The 17,989-nt window shown below is 43.9% G+C and overlaps 1 protein-coding gene across 2 annotated transcripts in view; it reads left to right on the forward strand.

Annotated features, from left to right (window-relative positions):
- Window positions 1-8,108: 8,108 nt before the first annotated feature.
- LOC139558629 (atrial natriuretic peptide receptor 1-like) overlaps window positions 8,109-17,989 on the forward strand; it is a 123,560-nt gene continuing 113,679 nt past the window's right edge. Inside the window, exons 1-2 of one of the 2 annotated variants that reach the window (XM_071373879.1) lie at window positions 8,109-8,929; window positions 9,880-10,696. In XM_071373879.1, coding sequence (XP_071229980.1) covers window positions 9,928-10,696 — 769 coding nt within the window. In that variant the 5' untranslated portion in view covers window positions 8,109-8,929; window positions 9,880-9,927. The remainder of the gene's footprint in view (window positions 8,930-9,879; window positions 10,697-17,989) is intronic. The other variant, XM_071373878.1, reaches the window with a different exon arrangement.

A 17,989-nucleotide genomic window follows, 5' to 3' on the forward strand; every position in this document is an offset into this window, starting at 1 on the left:
AACTTCATGTACATTTCCTTGGAAGCTGTGTGAATATTAAGTCACTGTAACCTTAGATGGCTGCACCAGACGAGTTGGTGGCACTATAGATGTCATTGGCACCATAGGATACTAGAGCACTAACTAATGATCAACTAGACTGTCTCATGCAAATGAATGTTAGATTCTAATTATGTAGACGAACAATGTAAAATATTGAGAAAAAAATTCACAAATCTTAACATAAACCATTAGCCAAATTGACCCCAGAATTGGTATACAAACTCGATACATTAAGTAATGACTTTATGAATGAATACCTGCTGCATTCAAAGATCACCAACCTACAGCACTGAGCACCTACTGTGCACAGTACGAAAGTTTTCATTTTGACCAATTAGGAATTTAATGATGCAAATTTTTCTTTTTGAAAGTAGGTTAAATCAAAACCATGTCTGGTGTCTGATGTTTTCCTAAACTGATTAAAGGGTAACCAATTAACTGTGTCTTTGATTGGTTGCATCCTTTAACTGGGCACGCATACTAATAAGTGTTTATGTAATGGTCTAACGAATAATGCTTTGATCATATTGTCACAGGTGTGATTTATTTGCATGTTTATGAAAGAAGCCTTTTTATTGGTTGATTAATGCATCTGTATTTAAACCCCCCTGTTTGTGTGTGCCAGGCGGATGCCCATAGGAAGTGAATGCAGTCCGGAGGCATGGTGGAGCCCAGGTTTGAGGTTTTGAGTGTGTTATGGCTTTGTTTGGTGAGAGCACATGGCTAATGGAGTTTGGTTAAGCTGAAATAGAGATATTGAGAAAATGGACGTGTGCTTCCTGGACTGCATCACTTCCTGTGCCCCTTTTTCTTTTCTGTTGGTTTGGTATGTATGTGTGATTTTTAAAAAGTATAATCATTTTAACTACCATGGCTTTTAAAAGTAAAGAAAATTGAAATTATACGTATGGTAACAAAGTATGCTGAACAGAATTGACAATGGAATAAGATTGTGCTGTAATGTTGGAAAACCTGGGAAACAACATTGATTCAACCAGTTTGTGCCTAGTGGAGGGGTTGTTTCAACTGTGACTCAGTTGTCTCACTCATGCAGTAGCAGCTCGACTGTGGCGGCCTCGCTATCTATCTATCACTCCTCGACTTGTTTTCTTGCCTCGCTGTTTCTTGTCCACACTTGTCTCCGTGCCCTCTGGAAAGTGATCAGAGCCTTGTGCAATTGGCTGCCCTCTCTCAACCTCAACAATTCCAGCTGCTACCAGGAGCTTGCACCGCTGTGATTACCCATGGTTGGCAGCTGCACATCCTCATAGCACCCCCCCCCCCCCCCCCCCCCCCGGGGGCATGGCGGTTTCCTGCGTTCCCTCTCATGGGCTAACTGTAATCAGAAATGAGTCATTCAGTTGAGCTTGTCAGCTGTGATGCCTTCTAACGAGCCTCCTGCGTGCTACGGCCTCCTCTGAGGGCAAAGGGTCTGAAAAAGTCTGTAAAAAAAAGTCTGTAGCTGCTATAACTGACTTTTTGCATCCTGAGCCAGTGTACGACATATACACTGCAGGTCTATGCAATATGTGTTTATCTATACGTGACTTGCATCTGTTTATTTGTAGTTTTTTTGGGGGGTTTACATCAGCCTCTGCCCAGTGACTATTTGCGACGATAACATTGTTTTGTACCTAATTTGTTGTAATTTTCTTGCACTGGCTCAATGGGGTGGGGGTGTTTAATGTATGGGCATGTGAAAGGGCCTCCTACATATGGTATTTACCAAAAAAGAGGTGAGTGTGGTTTATGTTAACTTCCATTTTCAGCTAACGCCAAGATGGTTTCCAAGGGAAACCTGTGTGTGGTACATTCCCTAGCATTAAGGCCGTAGGCTAGTCCCCACACTTCTCTGTATAGGTTCTGTGGGGACTCCTCTTTTTTTCCATTTATGTGATGCATCTATTACAGCTTCATGTACAAACATTTTTTTGGAACAATGTTGTCGATTTTCAAAACCGAGTTCACAAGACACAGAACTCTGCGGCCCTTTCCAAAACAGTAAATGTGTTTTTTTCAAAATGTAAATACATTAATCTAAACTATACCATCAAAATGGCAAATGTATGCATCAAAATAAAACTACTGCCTGCAAAAAAACACAACCATAGTTCTCTTAAGTCCAAGCAAACAGAACCAAGTTAGTCTCTTTCAAAAATCCCAGTAGATCAATACATTTCTTTGCCATCACTAAATCATGATGATCAAAATTGGAAGCACACAATCAAATGGGATTCAATACAAAGGCTGGTTTTATCAGTGTTTTGTAGACTTTCCATTGGCTCACAAACACTATCCACAATAGAAATAAGGTGAATACAATGTATGAACACAACTGATATGAATGTATAGGCCTAAATTCACATCAGTTAAATACATTTTTTTTAAATAAAAAATGAACTCACATCAAAGCAAAGCTCTATAATGGAAGGTCACAATGTCGAAGATGATGACTGAAGGCGCCCGCGCATACTAGGTACATTTTTCTCCTAGCAGGGCTAGGCGATGCGAGTGACTGTGCCTCGCATACTCCCTAAAAAGACCTTCGCTTGAAAAACAGCAATATAGTTGGAGACGCCGTAGCAACAACATATCCAGTATAGACAATAGTTTGCTTTAATCCAATATAAATCAAGAAAAATTTAATTGATTTAGAAAAATATGCAGAGGAAGTCTTAGTTGTGCAGTATTTCTCAAGTGAGAAACGTTGCATTAAAACTAGTCGTCTCTCATTGAATGACAACACATATTTAATAGAATCCCCTCCATAGTTCACAATCCTACTAGTAGTACTGTTGACCAACCACAGACAAGGGGGCGTAGACTTTGGAAAAAATAGTGTGTGCTTTAACAACCACCCCAAAAATGTACCTGCCGAACCCCAAACGAACAAAAAAGTCTAAACATTTCGTCACAATATATGCGGAAACCGTTTCGACTGCGACGCATGCAACAAGCTTTAAGAGTAACCCAAAGTTACTTAGAAGTAACCCAACTCCATTCTCTGCATCTCTTCATGTCTGCAATATGGTAAAACATCATAACAATTAGACAGTTCATATATTGTACATGGTATGACACTGATCGGGTGATTTTTAGAATTTTGTGCAGTAGTATTTATTGATTACCGGAAACAGCGAACACAATAGCTTACTCCATACAAATAAATAAATTCAATACACACACATCTCACTGAACAAAAATATCATGAGCTGAAACTCCCCAAATACAGGTGTGCCAAGCTTGTAACTTCATACCGAAGGAATACTTGAGGCTGTAATCGCTGCCAAATGTGTTTCAGCAAAGTACTGAGTAAGGGTCTGAATACTTATGTATATGTCATAATTGTAAAAAAAAAAATATATATATATATAATTTCTATAACCCTCTCTTTGCTTTGTCATTATGGGGTATTGTGTGTAGTTTGATGAGGCGGGAAAAGTCAAGGGGTCTGAATACTTACTGAATACTTGCCAAATGGACTGTATACACACACAAACCAAAGTATGTGGACAACCCTTCAAATTAGTGGATTCGGGCTATTTCAACCACACCCGTTGCTGACAGGTGTATAAAATTGAGCCATGCAATCTCCATAGACAAACATTGGCTGTAGAATGGCCTTACTGAAGAGCTCAGTGACTTTCATCGTGGCACCGTCATAGGATGCCACCTTTCAAACAAGCCAGTACGTCAAATTTCTGCCCTGCTAGAGCTGCCATGGTCAAATGTAAGAGCTGTTATTGTGAAGTGGAAACGTCCAGGAGCAACAGCGGCTCAGCCACGAAGTGGTAGGCCACACAAGCTCATAGAACGGGACCACCGAGTGCTAAAGTGCGTAGCGAGTATAAATTGTCTGTCCTTGGTTGCAACACTCACATCAACTGACTTGCTTTCTTGATGTCTATAGTAATATCTCTAGTATGCAATCTGGTTTCTGCTCAGGTTATGGATGTGTCACTGCAATCTCAAAGGTCATAAATGATGTCACAATTGCTCTTGATTCTAAGCAATGTTGTGATTTTTATTGCCTTGGCCAAAGCTTTTGATACGGTAGACCATTCCATTCTTGTGGACCGGCTAAAGAGTATTAGTGTCTCTGAGGGGTCTTTGGCCTGGTTTGCTAACTACCTCTCTCAAAAAGTGCAGTATATTTGTAAGTCGCTCTGGATAAGAGCGTCTGCTAAATGACTTAAATGTTATATAAAGTCAGAACATCTGCTGTTTTAGCCACTGCCTGTCACCAAGGGAGTACGCCAAGGCTCGATCCTAGGCCCCACGCTCTTCTCAATTTACATCAACAACATAGCTCAGGCAGTATAAAGCTCTCAGCCATTTATATGCAGATACAGTCTTATACTCAGTTAGCACCTCCCCGGATTTTGTGTTAAACGCTCTACAACAAAGCTTTCTTAGTGTCCAACAAGGTTTCTCTGCCCTTAACCTTGTTCTGAACACCTCCAAAACAAAGGTCATGTGGTTTGGTAAGAAGAATGCCCCTCTTCCCACAGGTGTTATTACTACCTCTGAGGGTTAAGAGCTTGAGGTAGTCACCTCATACAAGTACTTGGGATTATGGCTAGACGGTACACTGTCCTTCTCTCAGCACATATCAAAGCTGAAGGCTAAGGTTAAATCTAGACTTGGTTTCCTCTATTGTAATCGTTCCTCCGTTTACTCCTCTGTAAACTGGTCATCTCTGTACACCTGTTGCAAGACTCACTGGTTGATGCTTATTTATAAAACCCTGTTAGGCCTCACTCCCCGCTATCTGAGATATCTACTGCAGCCCTCATCCTCCACATACAACACCCGTTCTGCCAGTCACATTCTGTTAAAGGTCCCCAAAGCACACACATGCCTGGGTCACTCCTCTTCAGTTCGCTGGAGCTGGTGACTGGAATAAGCTGCAAAAAATACTCAAACTGGACAGTTTTATCTCAATCGCTTCATTCAAAGACTCAATCATGGACACACGTACGGACAGTTGTGGCTGCTTTGCATGATGTATTGTTGTCTCTACCTTCTTGCCTTTGTGCTGTTGTCTGTGCCCAATAATGTTTGTACCATGTTTTGTGCTGCTACCATGTTGTGCTGCTGCCATGTCGTGTTGCTACCATGCTGTGTTGTTGTGTGTTGCTGCCATGCTATGTTGTTGTCTTAGGTCTCTCTTTATGTAGTGTTGCGGTGTCTCTCATGTTATGTGTGTTTTGTGCTATATTTTTTATTTTTAATCCCAGCCCCGGCCTCCGCAGGAGGCCTTTTGGTAGGCCGTCATTGTAAATAAGAATTTGTTCTTAACTGACTTGCCTAGTTAAATAAATACTGAGTTCCAAATTGCCTCTGGAAGCAATGTCAGCACAAGAACTGTTCGTTGGGAGCTTCATGAAATGGGTTTCCATGGCTAAGCAGCTGCACACCTAAAATCACCATATGCAATGCCAAGCATGGGCTGGAGTGGCGTAAAGCTCGCCGCAGTGGAAATGCGTTCTCTGGATTGATGAATCACGCTTCACCATCAGTCTGACGGACAAATCTGGGTTTGGGGGATGCCAGAAGAACGCTACCTGCCCCAATGCACAGTTCCAACTGTAAAGTTTGGTGGAGGAGGAATATTGGACTGGGGTTTTCTTCATGGTTCGGGCTAGACCCCTTAGTTCCAGTGAAGGGAAATCTTGACAGCATACAATGACATTCTAGACGATTCTGTGCTTCCAACTTTGTGGCAACAGTTTGGGGAAGGCCAATTTCCGGACAATGCCGCGTACAAAAAGCGAGGTCCACAAAGAAATGGTTTGTCGCGATTGGTGTGGATGAACTTGACTGGCCTGCACAGGGCCCTGACCTCAACCCCATGGAACACCTTTGGGATGAATTGGGACACCGTCTGTGAGCCAGGCGTAATCGCCCAACATCAGTGCCCGACCTCACTAATGTTCTTGTGTCTGAATGGAAACAAGTCCCCGCAGCAATGTTCCAACATCTAGTGGAAAGCCTTCCCAAAAGAGTGGAGGCTGTTATAGCAGCAAAGGGGGAACCAACTCCATATTAATGACCATGATTTTGGATTGAGATGTTCGACGAGCTTTTGGTCATGTAGTTTATATTACTACCAATAATTTAAGTGACGTTGGTTAGGATTATCCAATTGTTGGAGGCATAGTGTCCAACTTTAAAAATGTTTTAATACAGATTACTCTCCGTTAGTCATCACCTCTACACATTGTTTTTTTGGGGGGGGTGATGCTTGTTACTGTAGCTGTAGCTTACTCACACACTCACAGGCAAACACACACGTTGATGCAAACCATCATTAGTGAAGCTGCATCATGTCAGAACCATGGAGGCAAGTGGTAACTAGTTTTCTTCTGTAGTAAGATCAAGGCACTCTCCCACACCCACACAGACCCGCAAATTTGTGTGCGCATCCACACACACACATCAATATCTGTCACTACAGCGGTGTTCGGCTCTCTATTTTACTCAGTGAGACCATTAGCAGCTTTGGAACAGTGCGATTCAGCAGGTTCAAAGGGACAGAGACCAGAGAGAAGGGGAAAAGGACACAGAGAGGTTAGGCATCATCACATGCAACGCGCTGGGCAGAAAATGCTAGTGGGAGTGCAGGGAAAGAGTCATCAAGAGCTGGAGGAAAGCAAAACACCACATGAAGGAATTGTGGAGGTTTTCTAGTCTTATGTCTGTACGTTCATGTGTAAGATAGCTACATAAGAGACTACTGATCTCATGCTATTTTATCCGGAGGTATTCTGTCTTCCACCAGTTAATAGTGTGGGTAGGGAAGAGGGAAGCATGTGTTTAATTGTCAGAGCAGTGTGATGACCAATAACCTGAGTGCACAGGCCTAGTGGAAGAGGGAGGGGGTGCTAGAGTGTGTGTGTGTGTGTGTGGGGGGGGGGGGGGGGGGTCTGTCCGGAGGTCGGTGATAATATCCAGGAAAAGGCACAGGGGAGAGAGGGAGTGCACAACTGTGCCACATCCTGTTTTGTAAACTGTATCCTGCAGCCTTTTGGAGTGTGGCTTGGGCAGAAGGATGAGGGGGCCAAAGGGGAGAAAATGGGTTAGGTGGGTGGACAGTAGTGGAGGAGGGTTGTACATTAGCCAAGAAAAAACACATGTCGGGGTAAGAGGAGCATGGTGAATGAACTCACTCCTCCTCTGTTGGAGGTAAAGGCAGCATGCGTCCCGCGGATGATTTACAAGTGGCCATGACTTGGGAAGCTTCACCTCCGCTTGGCACTTTGCATACACACGGTCTTCCGCCTCCCGGCGTCCGGGAAGCAAGCGAGCGCTTGTTTTCCCTCTATTGAGCTGGAAGTTAAGCGAGCAGAACACGCTTGCAAGTGATGCAAGACACGAGATAGGGCAAGGTGAAATTAAAGTGCAGTGAAGACTATTGAGGGGAGAAGGACTAAGTGGCAATAAAAGCTTAATGGACTTTTACAAAAAATAGTATGCTTTAGTTGAGAGGAAGAGGTGGGAAAAAACGTGGAACAATGAAAAGTAAGAGCGTGCGATGGGCAGAAATTCTTCAGAATCTAGTTTAGCGACAGTCAGTAGTAGGCAATTGTTAAATACATTGTGTTGCTCTCCTTTAGCAGAAGTAACGAACATTAACCTACATTGTTATCCAGTCATAATAGGAGTGACTGGATTACCGTATGCAATCACAGTTAACCTTAGTGTTTTTTGTTGTTGTTGCCAAATGTCTATCTCAGCTTGCTTACTCAGTGCACATCGAACAAGCTCACCCAATTAAGCATTTATCTGGAAATCATACCACCAGCCCTGATATTCTAACTATTACAGTACATGCATTTGGGAACACACACACTGACAATGCATACATTCCTTATGCACACACACACACACACACACACACACTCAAACAACATCATGTTTTGGCATAAATGTCCCTGCAATGACACAGCTCCCCATCCATCCCTTAGGCGCACATCTTTTGTTATTGATGACACATGGTAATGTAATGGTATATGCCTCACCCTTCCCAGCCCTGTGCACAAAAGCAAATATAGCCTATCACACTGCAGCGCATACAGACTGGTTACCCTTGTGCCCGGAGCTCCCCAGCGCTTATTCATCAGAGCGAGAGATCCTTGTATTTTGCTGTATGACTGAGTTGAGCTGAATGTTGGCGATGTGCGCAGAGAGGAAACCACCGCACGCAACGCTAAGAATGACACTTCGGTTTATCGGTCGGCTTCGAGAACTTTGGATGTTTAGCTGCTATTTCAACTTTTAGCATTAATGGAATCAACAAGAGACGAGTAAAATCGCTGCCTTCACAGCACCAGCAAAACATGTGTTGGAATTTAGGCTAAGAAGCAGCGGCTACAGATTGAAATAATTAGCCGTTTTTTTTTCATTCTTCAAAACAACAACAGTGATATACATTAGGCAATAATTCAGTTGCCTACTTCAGAAATTCACATAACTTTTGTGTTATTTATGATCCCAAATACCAGCCAGAGCTTAGAGAATTTTCCTATAGGCCTAGTGTTGCCAATTTAGCTTAGCCTATAGCCTAGTTGGTAGACACTCCTGGCATACCTAGAGAGCTCTTTTTTAAATAAACGGTTTTCTGCGTTTAAAAAAAGTAGGCAATTCAAGAAAACAACAGTTCAAATCTACTGTTCAAACTAAATTGAAGGAACGAGTCAGGAGATCAAGGATTTGCACTCTAGTAGGAGTGGTGCGCAACAAAATGTTCCTCGCGCGAAGCGCAATGTCTTTACAGCCTCGCATCTTCCATTGACAGGACAGCCGGGAGACAATAAACCAAGAACATCTGTGCCACTTGTGGAAGAGATACAAAAAATGGCGAGAAATAAACATCGACATTAAGGTAAAAATTTAATTTTAATTCAATTTAGGCCAATCATGGAAAGTTTCACGCAATAGTCCAGTGTTCCCCAACTGCCTGTGATTTTATTTGGCCCCCCAAATTTTTTTGGGGGAAGAGAAATACTGTAAAAACACCAGCAAATCAGTTCGAAGTGATTGTAATTTTGGAAATCTCTTCCGAAGTACGCACGCACAATAGAGAGAGATGTGATCTTATACAAATGTAAGCACGGTTTGAAATGCTTGTTTTAGTCAAATTGTATATCTGCTTGGGCTTCTTGCGGTCAATTTGCAGTCTACAAATTATTTGTAATTAAGTTCTAACCCCGTGACCATCTTCTCAAGAAAAAATTGGCTGAATCAAGTTGATGATCCCTACAATAGGCTATCTGATATTAACAGGTCGAGTAGCTAGTCTATTTGGCTGCAAAGATGAGCACGCACTGACAGCTGGGTTAGTTTTGGCTTCACACACGCAATGGCATGGTAGTGAATCTTTTTAACTAGTCACAGGTTGGCTACGGGGTTATACTACATTTTTTGGTGTCTCAAGTAAGAAACTGACTGTTATGCAATTGCTATATAAGCTATTTAAAGTTAAGTATACAGTGGCAGGTCTAGCCATCCTCACTAACAAAGCAGTCAAATGCTAGACTTTATCATATCTGTGTCTTATCCACACACACCAAATAAGTAGATTAGAACCTGTTAATACCATGATGCTTCCCTTATCCCCCACCACCTTTTTTAAACCCTTATTCTGTCAATCGCCATCCATCCAAATTCCATGATATTTCACATAGAATAAATTCAACACTACTTTGGTAGTGTTATCTAGTGGTTATTCAAAATCCTGCTACAGAATTGACCTGAATCAAAGAATCATTCAAAATAACAGCCACATGCCTCTGGGAGTTGGGTTGGTGTCATGTTATAAATCATTATTCACAGGCCACCTCATGCACTGTGTGTTTGTTCCTGCCAGCCCCCCTGTGGTTGATGGTGATGCCTGAGTCCAACCCAGCAATGCAGAAGACGAGAACCTGGTGGTGGCAGGGACAACTGGGGGTTTCTCTGCTGTTTCTGGTTTTCCCGCTCCTCAGGACCGACCCGCTCCAACTCGAGCTGTCTTTCAATGGACTTTCGGAACCCCAGAATGTGACACTGGCTGCTATTCTGCCTTTGAGCAACACTGAATACCCGTGGGCCTGGCCTCGCGTGGGGCCCGCTCTGATGAGGGCTCTGGAGCGAGTCAATGACGACCCCACCCTGCTACCGGGCCACCGCCTTCGAATAGTCTACGACAGTAGCGAAAACAAGGATGGCGTCTGCTCCGACTCAGTGGCGCCATTGGTGGCCGTGGACTTTAAGTTCTCCTACGACCCATGGGCCTTCATCGGCCCTGGCTGCGACTACGCTTCGTCTCCCGTGGGCCGCTTCACTACCCACTGGGACGTTCCCATGGTGACGGCCGGGGCAGCGGCCATCGGCTTCCACTTGTACACATCCATCACCAACACGGGCCCCACGCACAAGAAGTTGGGCGAGTTTGGGGTGCGCCTGCATCGGCATTTTGGCTGGCACAGACACGCCATGCTCATGTTCAGCGACAACAAGAACGACGACCGGCCGTACTACTTTACGGCCGAGGGGTTGTACACGCAGCTACAGCTGGACAACATCACCACAGCAGACAAGGTCTTCAATGAGCAGAATGGACCGGTCCAGTATGATGACCTCATCAGTGTCATCAGCCAGAGTGCCCGAGGTGAGCTCCATGTCTAATCTCTATCCATCTGACCTTTATCCTTTTTCTACCTAAAGTCTTCTGGACACCCTCTGCCATTATCTGGGTGACTGTTTCTCGTTATCATCTTGATAGTAATTTTTGTTTGTTTGTTTGTACAATTGCAAACCATGTTGACATGGTTTTCTCATGCCAAAGACATGAGAAAATAGCTCTCAATCGGTCACAAACCCAGGTAGCAGTAGATTTGGTCAAATTTTTATCACCGCGCATTAAAGCCATATGTTTCATGTGTGAAAATAAGTGGCCTGAATAATTGCTGTTGGCAGTAATGGTATTTTAATTCCATTATTTCATGAAGCTGTAGCGAGCAGTCATTCCCAGTTGGTCCTTATTTTAAGACCCCCCATGTGTATGCTGTTTTCATTTCCAACCACTCTTTTAATTATTTTGAATTGACCTGTAAACTTACTAATTATGTCGACACATGACGTCCCAATTACCAGAATTAGGCCTTCTTGCACATGCATAGTTTAAGTCCAATAGATTGAATGATATTATTTGAGCTTATGTTTTGTTGACCTAGTGAGTCAAACAGATGGACCTAGATGGAAAATTTAATCAAAAGCCTAATTAATGCATTGTCCTGGCAGATCGAGTATTCAAAATGCTGTCAACTTGCCACAACGACAATTAACACACAACACAGTGAGGGAGAGAAAACAGACATCTGTTAAAACACATTTAACAGACAGCATGACAATGTATACAACAAAGACAACAAACACAACGCATTTTTCACTCTCCACTTTTAAATTCCACCAAGGGATCAACTATTTTGGAGAAATTAAAATGAAAACAAGGCAACAGTAAACATCTCGTCCTCCACGAACGATCTCTGTGGCATGCCGTATCATTCACCCAAGTATCGTCAAAATTGGGCCAGTGCTGTGAGAGATGTCGCGTGTGACTAACGTACTAACGGACGGAGACAAATCCACAGTCCCCTCCCCGATTTCATTGTGGGGGACAATGAATCCTGGCAGGTAAAAAAACGGAGAGTGGAGAGGGAGTTAGAGTGAAAAAGAGAGCATGTGCACAAGCAAAGTGATGGGTCTGTCAAATATATAATGGACGAAACAGGATGGTGAGAGATAAATAAAGATATACAGATAGAGTGCAAATAGTTAGACGACGTAGTCCTGCTGTCAGAGAGACGGCAAGTGTTGAAGTACAATAGTGTTGAAAGGAAGTAGAATAGTACTCCCTGTTTTGCTGGGCTATGGATGGTATTTGGTATTTTTGGTATTTTATTAAGATCCCCGTTAGCTGTTGCAAAAGCAGCAGCTACTCTTCCTGGGGTCCACATGAAACATGACATAATACAGAACATTAATAGACAAGAACAGCTCATGGACAGAACTACATCATTAAAAAAAAAACGGCACACGTAGCCTACCAATCGATGCAAACACACAAACTATCTAGGTCAGATATGAATCATAACTAGTCCACTCCTCTGCTTTAGCTCCGTGTGTGGCAGTGGTCCTATCCATATGGCAGCAGGAGAACACCCTGTGTGCACATTCTGAAACTACATCTCACCACGTCTTCCCATTTAAGAGATGCTGCGTCTGGCCTGGTGTCTGCAGGTGTGAGGAGCCTCGCTGGCATCACCATGCTGCAGCCAGGCCACACAGGCACTAAAGTTTAGGAGAGAAGTAGAGGAAATGCGTCCAGGAAATGCTGACAGAACATGTTCCTGAAAACTCTCTCTCACACACACACAAACACTAAGTTGGGCACCTCCCCACCAAATAGCAATGGAAAGTTAAGGCCAACGTCAGCAGAGGCAACTCCACTTGGCATACAGATAACCTTATTATGTACTTGAGTGCTTCATTGTTATTTCAAATATGTAACTAATTAAAGGTGCACTATGCCAAAATTGCTCCGACATTTCCTGGTTGCTAAAATTCGAATAGTTTGCCTAATTTAAATTTTATGTGACAAAACAAGCAAGTATAGTGTAGAGAATCACTACCATCTAAACCGCTGTGAAATATATTGTCCATAACCAAAAATATTGTTATTTCAGCTGTTTGAAGCTGGTGTGCAAAACCGAAAGTAAAAGACACAAAAACTAAACTTAAGAATGGGAAGCATAGAAATAGCGCACATAGACCAAATCTACCACTTCTTAGACTTGCTTTCAATGAGAATGGCAGAACTATAACTCACAGTTCTATGTTAATTTGTTTAGATTGCCCAAAGAGTTACATATTGCAGCTATAAGTGCTCCCTGGCTAGCGCCCTTAACTGAACCACCACCAAGCAATCAATATATCCAATATGAAGTTTGCGAGTACTATGAACTTTAATTCGATGTAGCTTTAATTCGGCTTTAATTCGTTAATTGTCTAGTTCAGATGTTGAAATGTGTTGTCAGACTGGGTCGTCCCCCAAGAGAGAGGCCAAGACATACTGGAGGAGGCCACCTAGAGAGAGAGAGAATAGGAGGAAGAGAGAGAGAGAGGATGAAAATAAACATGTTTTGGAGCCCTTCAGTTGGTGTGCTGTTTGAGCGTGAAGTTGACCTGAGACAAAGCTGTCATGTCCAGGCAAAATAACTCTTGTACAAAGGGAAAATGTGAACGGAAGAGGGAGATGTACAAAGGGCAAATGGGAACGGAAGAGGGAGCTTGTTTTATCTTCTGAGACCTACAGTATTTCATTAGCGTTTTTTCACACTACTAAGTTTTTTTATTTTGGAATTAATCCACAAAAAACTGTATCTAGTTGGCTGTAAAATCCAACAATGTGTGAATGGGAACACTTGATTGGTTCTAGTTTGATTGTAATGGATAAAGTCTTTGTTTCCTTTAAGTAGACCTGCATTTCTGTTGCCAGTACTTTGTGTTCTTAGCCTCAGGACACACTGAAGAAGGTACATGAAATCACATTGAATGATCAGAACTCATCATTTTCTATAGATTTTACTTTTGACTTCTTCAATTTGATCATAAGCTATTTGATTATTATTAGCAGATGGTATTCATTTTAACATGGCTTCTTTCAATTTATTTGGCTTGCTGCATAGCTGTAAATGTGGAATTTTGATAGTGTGGCTGAAACAGAGGACATTACGTGAACTTGAATGGTAGAATGTAGGTGGTTTAACTGCCCTGTCAGGAACCTCCTCGCGCTGTGCCCGGCCTCAGCCCACTCCCCCAGTTCCCACATGGACAACATTTCTAATTAAAAGTCCCAAACTTAAGCAAGAGGTCAATCCAGTGGCCCCTCTTTGACTTTATAAGGCAAACGGCTTGGGACATTTCTGACACCAAGATATTTCCTGTGAAACATAATTCGTCTAGATTTTTTTGTTCTCTAATGTTTTGTAGGGCTATCTCTGGTACCGGCCCCGTATGATCGCCATCTGAGTTTATTGACTGTCACACAGTCGTTTGTCTCACCTAGCAACCGGGGAATCAATTTGCAGGCTAAGCTGACCCAGCAGGGGCGAAGTGGTGATGGGTGGGAGAGAGAAGGAGAGAGAGAAGTGGGATGGCTGGCTCTTCAGCTCTACCCCAGTCCATTGTGAGGGATGCTCCGTTCTCACATGGTCTTCACTGCACTCCCACTCCCTCACCAGGAACCTGAAGTTTTTGTGGTTGGTCAAAATAATACAGGACCATCAGTGCCCCCTCTGCCTCCCTTCAACAACCACCGCTTCACGAGATTAGGTAACCAATGGGAACCACTCTTAACTGGTCAGAACACACAGTTTTAAAATGAATTATTCTTTCAATTACCCAGGGCTCCGGACAATATCCGAGTGTTTTCCTCTTGTATTTTTTCAGTTATAGCCTGTCCAAGCCCCAGGGTCTCTGGAATGATTTAAGGCTGGTGGTAAAAGGGGTTTGGGGCTTGGGTTTTGGGGGAGAGGGGGTGGGGGGGAGCTCTGTAACAACGTGATTTGCAAGCAGAGATCTATATCGGAGCCAGCAGTCCCATTTTTAAAAGGCATAAAAATAAGCCTGGTTTCTCTGGCTCTTTGGGTTGGAGTGGAGGGAGAGAGCGCCCCTAATTCAAACAGCATGGAGACTTCCAGTGTGGGATTACTTAGTGGTGCTGTGGCTGTCTCATCCTTCATGTTTACCCAATCCCCCCCCCCCCCCCCCCCTCCCCCAGCGGTATTTAGCAAATCAAAGCTGGGGATAGTATCGGTTTGTTAGACTGGAAGGCAAGAGAAGGGGATAGAGAGAGAATGAGAGAAGGAAAACAGTTTTCAGAATGTTTTCTAATTGATTTGACATTGGGAATGTTTTCAAATAGTTCAGAGAACATTAAGAAACAATGTTCTTCTGAAGGAATTTCAGTACTTCAGCATAACGTTTCTTCAAATCAAATCAAATCAAATTTTATTAGTCACATACACATGGTTAGCAGATGTTAATGCGAGTGTAGCGAAATGCTTGTGCTTCTAGTTCCGACAATGCAGTAATAACCAACAAGTAATCTAACCTAACAATTCCACAACTACTACCTTATACACACACAAGTGTAAAGGGATAAAGAATATGTACATAAAGATATATGAATGAGTGGTGGTACAGAACGGCATAGGCAAGATGCAGTAGATGGTATAGAGTACGGTATATACATATGAGATGAGTACTGTAGGGTATGTAAACATAAAGTGGCATAGTTTAAAGTGGCTAGTGGTACATGTATTACATAAAGATGGCAAGATGCAGTAGATGATATAGAGTACTGTATATACATATGAGATGGGTAATGTAGGGTATGTAAACATTATATTAAGTGGCATTGTTTAAAGTGGCTAGTGGTACATTTTTACATAATTTCCATCAATTCCCATTTTTAAAGTGGCTGGAGTTGAGTCAGTATGTTGGCAGCGGCCGCTAAATGTTAGTGGTGGCTGTTTAACAGTCTGATGGCCTTGAGATAGAAGCTGTTTTTCAGTCTCTCGGTCCCTGCTTTGATGCACCTGTACTGACCTCGCCTTCTGGATGATAGCGGGGTGAACAGGCAGTGGCTTGGGTGGTTGTTGTCCTTGATGATCTTTATGGCCTTCCTGTGACATCGGGTGGTGTAGGTGTCCTGGAGGGCAGGTAGTTTGCCCCCGGTGATGCGTTCTGCAGACCTCACTACCCTCTGGAGAGCCTTACGGTTGTGGGCGGAGCAGTTGCCGTACCAGGCGGTGATACAGCCCGACAGGATGCTCTCGATTGTGCATCTGTAGAAGTTTGTGAGTGCTTTTGGTGACAAGCCGAATTTCTTCAGCCTCCTGAGGTTGAAGAGGCGCTGCTGCGCCTTCTTCACGACGCTGTCTGTGTGGGTGGACCAATTCAGTTTGTCCGTGATGTGTACACCGAGGAACTTAAAACTTTCCACCTTCTCCACTACTGACCCGTCGATGTGGATAGGGGGGTGCTCCCTCTGCTGTTTCCTGAAGTCCACAATCATCTCCTTTGTTTTGTTGACGTTGAGTGTGAGGTTATTTTCCTGACACCACACTCCGAGGGCCCTCACCTCCTCCCTGTAGGCCGTCTCGTCGTTGTTGGTAATCAAGCCTACCACTGTAGTGTCATCCGCAAACTTGATGATTGAGTTGGAGGCGTGCATGGCCACGCAGTCGTGGGTGAACAGGGAGTACAGGAGAGGGCTCAGAACGCACCCTTGTGGGGCCCCAGTGTTGAGGATCAGCGGGGTGGAGATGTTGTTACCTACCCTCACCACCTGGGGGCGGCCCGTCAGGAAGTCCAGGACCCAGTTGCACAGGGCGGGGTCGAGACCCAGGGTCTCGAGCTTGATGACGAGTTTGGAGGGTACTATGGTGTTAAATGCTGAGCTGTAATCGATGAACAGCATTCTCACATGGGTATTCCTCTTGTCCAGATGGGTTAGGGCAGTGTGCAGTGTGGTTGCGATTGCGTCGTCTGTGGACCTATTGGGTCGGTAAGCAAATTGGAGTGGGTCTAGGGTGTCCGGTAGGGTGGAGGTGATATGGTCCTTGACTAGTCTCTCAAAGCACTTCATGATGACGGAAGTGAGTGCTACGGGGCGGTAGTCGTTTAGCTCAGTTACCTTAGCTTTCTTGGGAACAGGAACAATGGTGGCCCTCTTGAAGCATGTGGGAACAGCAGACTGGGATAAGGATTGATTGAATATGTCCGTAAACACACCAGCCAGCTGGTCTGCGCATGCTCTGAGGACGCGGCTGGGAATGCCGTCTGGGCCTGCAGCCTTGCGAGGGTTAACACGTTTAAATGTTTTACTCACCTCGGCTGCAGTGAAGGAGAGCCCGCAGGTTTTGGTAGGGGGCCGTGTCAGTGGCACTGTATTGTCCTCAAAGCGGGCAAAAAAGTTGTTTAGCCTGTCTGGGAGCAAGACATCCTGGTCCGCGACGGGGCTGGTTTTCTTTTTGTAATCCGTGATTGACTGTAGACCCTGCCACATACCTCTTGTGTCTGAGCTGTTGAATTGCGACTCGATTTTGTCTCTGTACTGGGACTTAGCCTGTTTGATTGCCTTGCGGAGAGAATAGCTACACTGTTTGTATTCGGTCATGCTTCCGGTCACCTTGCCCTGGTTAAAAGCAGTGGTTCGCGCTTTCAGTTTCACGCGAATGCTGCCGTCAATCCACGGTTTCTGGTTTGGGAATGTTTTAATCGTTGCTGTGGGTACGACATCGTCAATGCACTTCCTAATGAACTCGCTCACCGAATCAGCATATTCGTCAATATTGTTGTTGGACGCAATGCGGAACATATTCCAATCCGCGTGATCGAAGCAGTCTTGAAGCGTGGAATCAGATTGGTCGGACCAGCGTTGAACAGACCTGAGCGCGGGAGCTTGTTGTTTTAGTTTCTGTTTGTAGGCTGGAATCAACAAAATGGAGTCGTGGTCAGCCTTTCCGAAAGGGGGGCTGGGGAGGGCCTTATATGCGTCGCGGAAATTAGTATAACAATGATCTAGGGTTTTTCCAGCCCTGGTAGCACAATCGATATGCTGATAGAATTTAGGGAGTTTTGTTTTTAGATTAGCCTTGTTAAAATCCCCAGCTACGATGAATGCAGCCTCAGGGTGTGTGGTTTCCAGTTTACAAAGAGTCAGATAAAGTTCGTTCAGGGCCATCGATGTGTCTGCTTGGGGGGGAATATATACGGCTGTGATTATGATCGAGGAGAATTCCCTTGGTAGATAATGCGGTCGACATTTGATTGTGAGGAGTTCTAGATCAGGTGAACAGAATGACTTGAGTTCCTGTGTGTTGTTATGATGATC

This window comes from Salvelinus alpinus, chromosome 29 (genome assembly GCF_045679555.1).
Source record: "Salvelinus alpinus chromosome 29, SLU_Salpinus.1, whole genome shotgun sequence".
In the NCBI taxonomy this organism is placed as follows: Eukaryota; Metazoa; Chordata; class Actinopteri; order Salmoniformes; family Salmonidae; genus Salvelinus; species Salvelinus alpinus.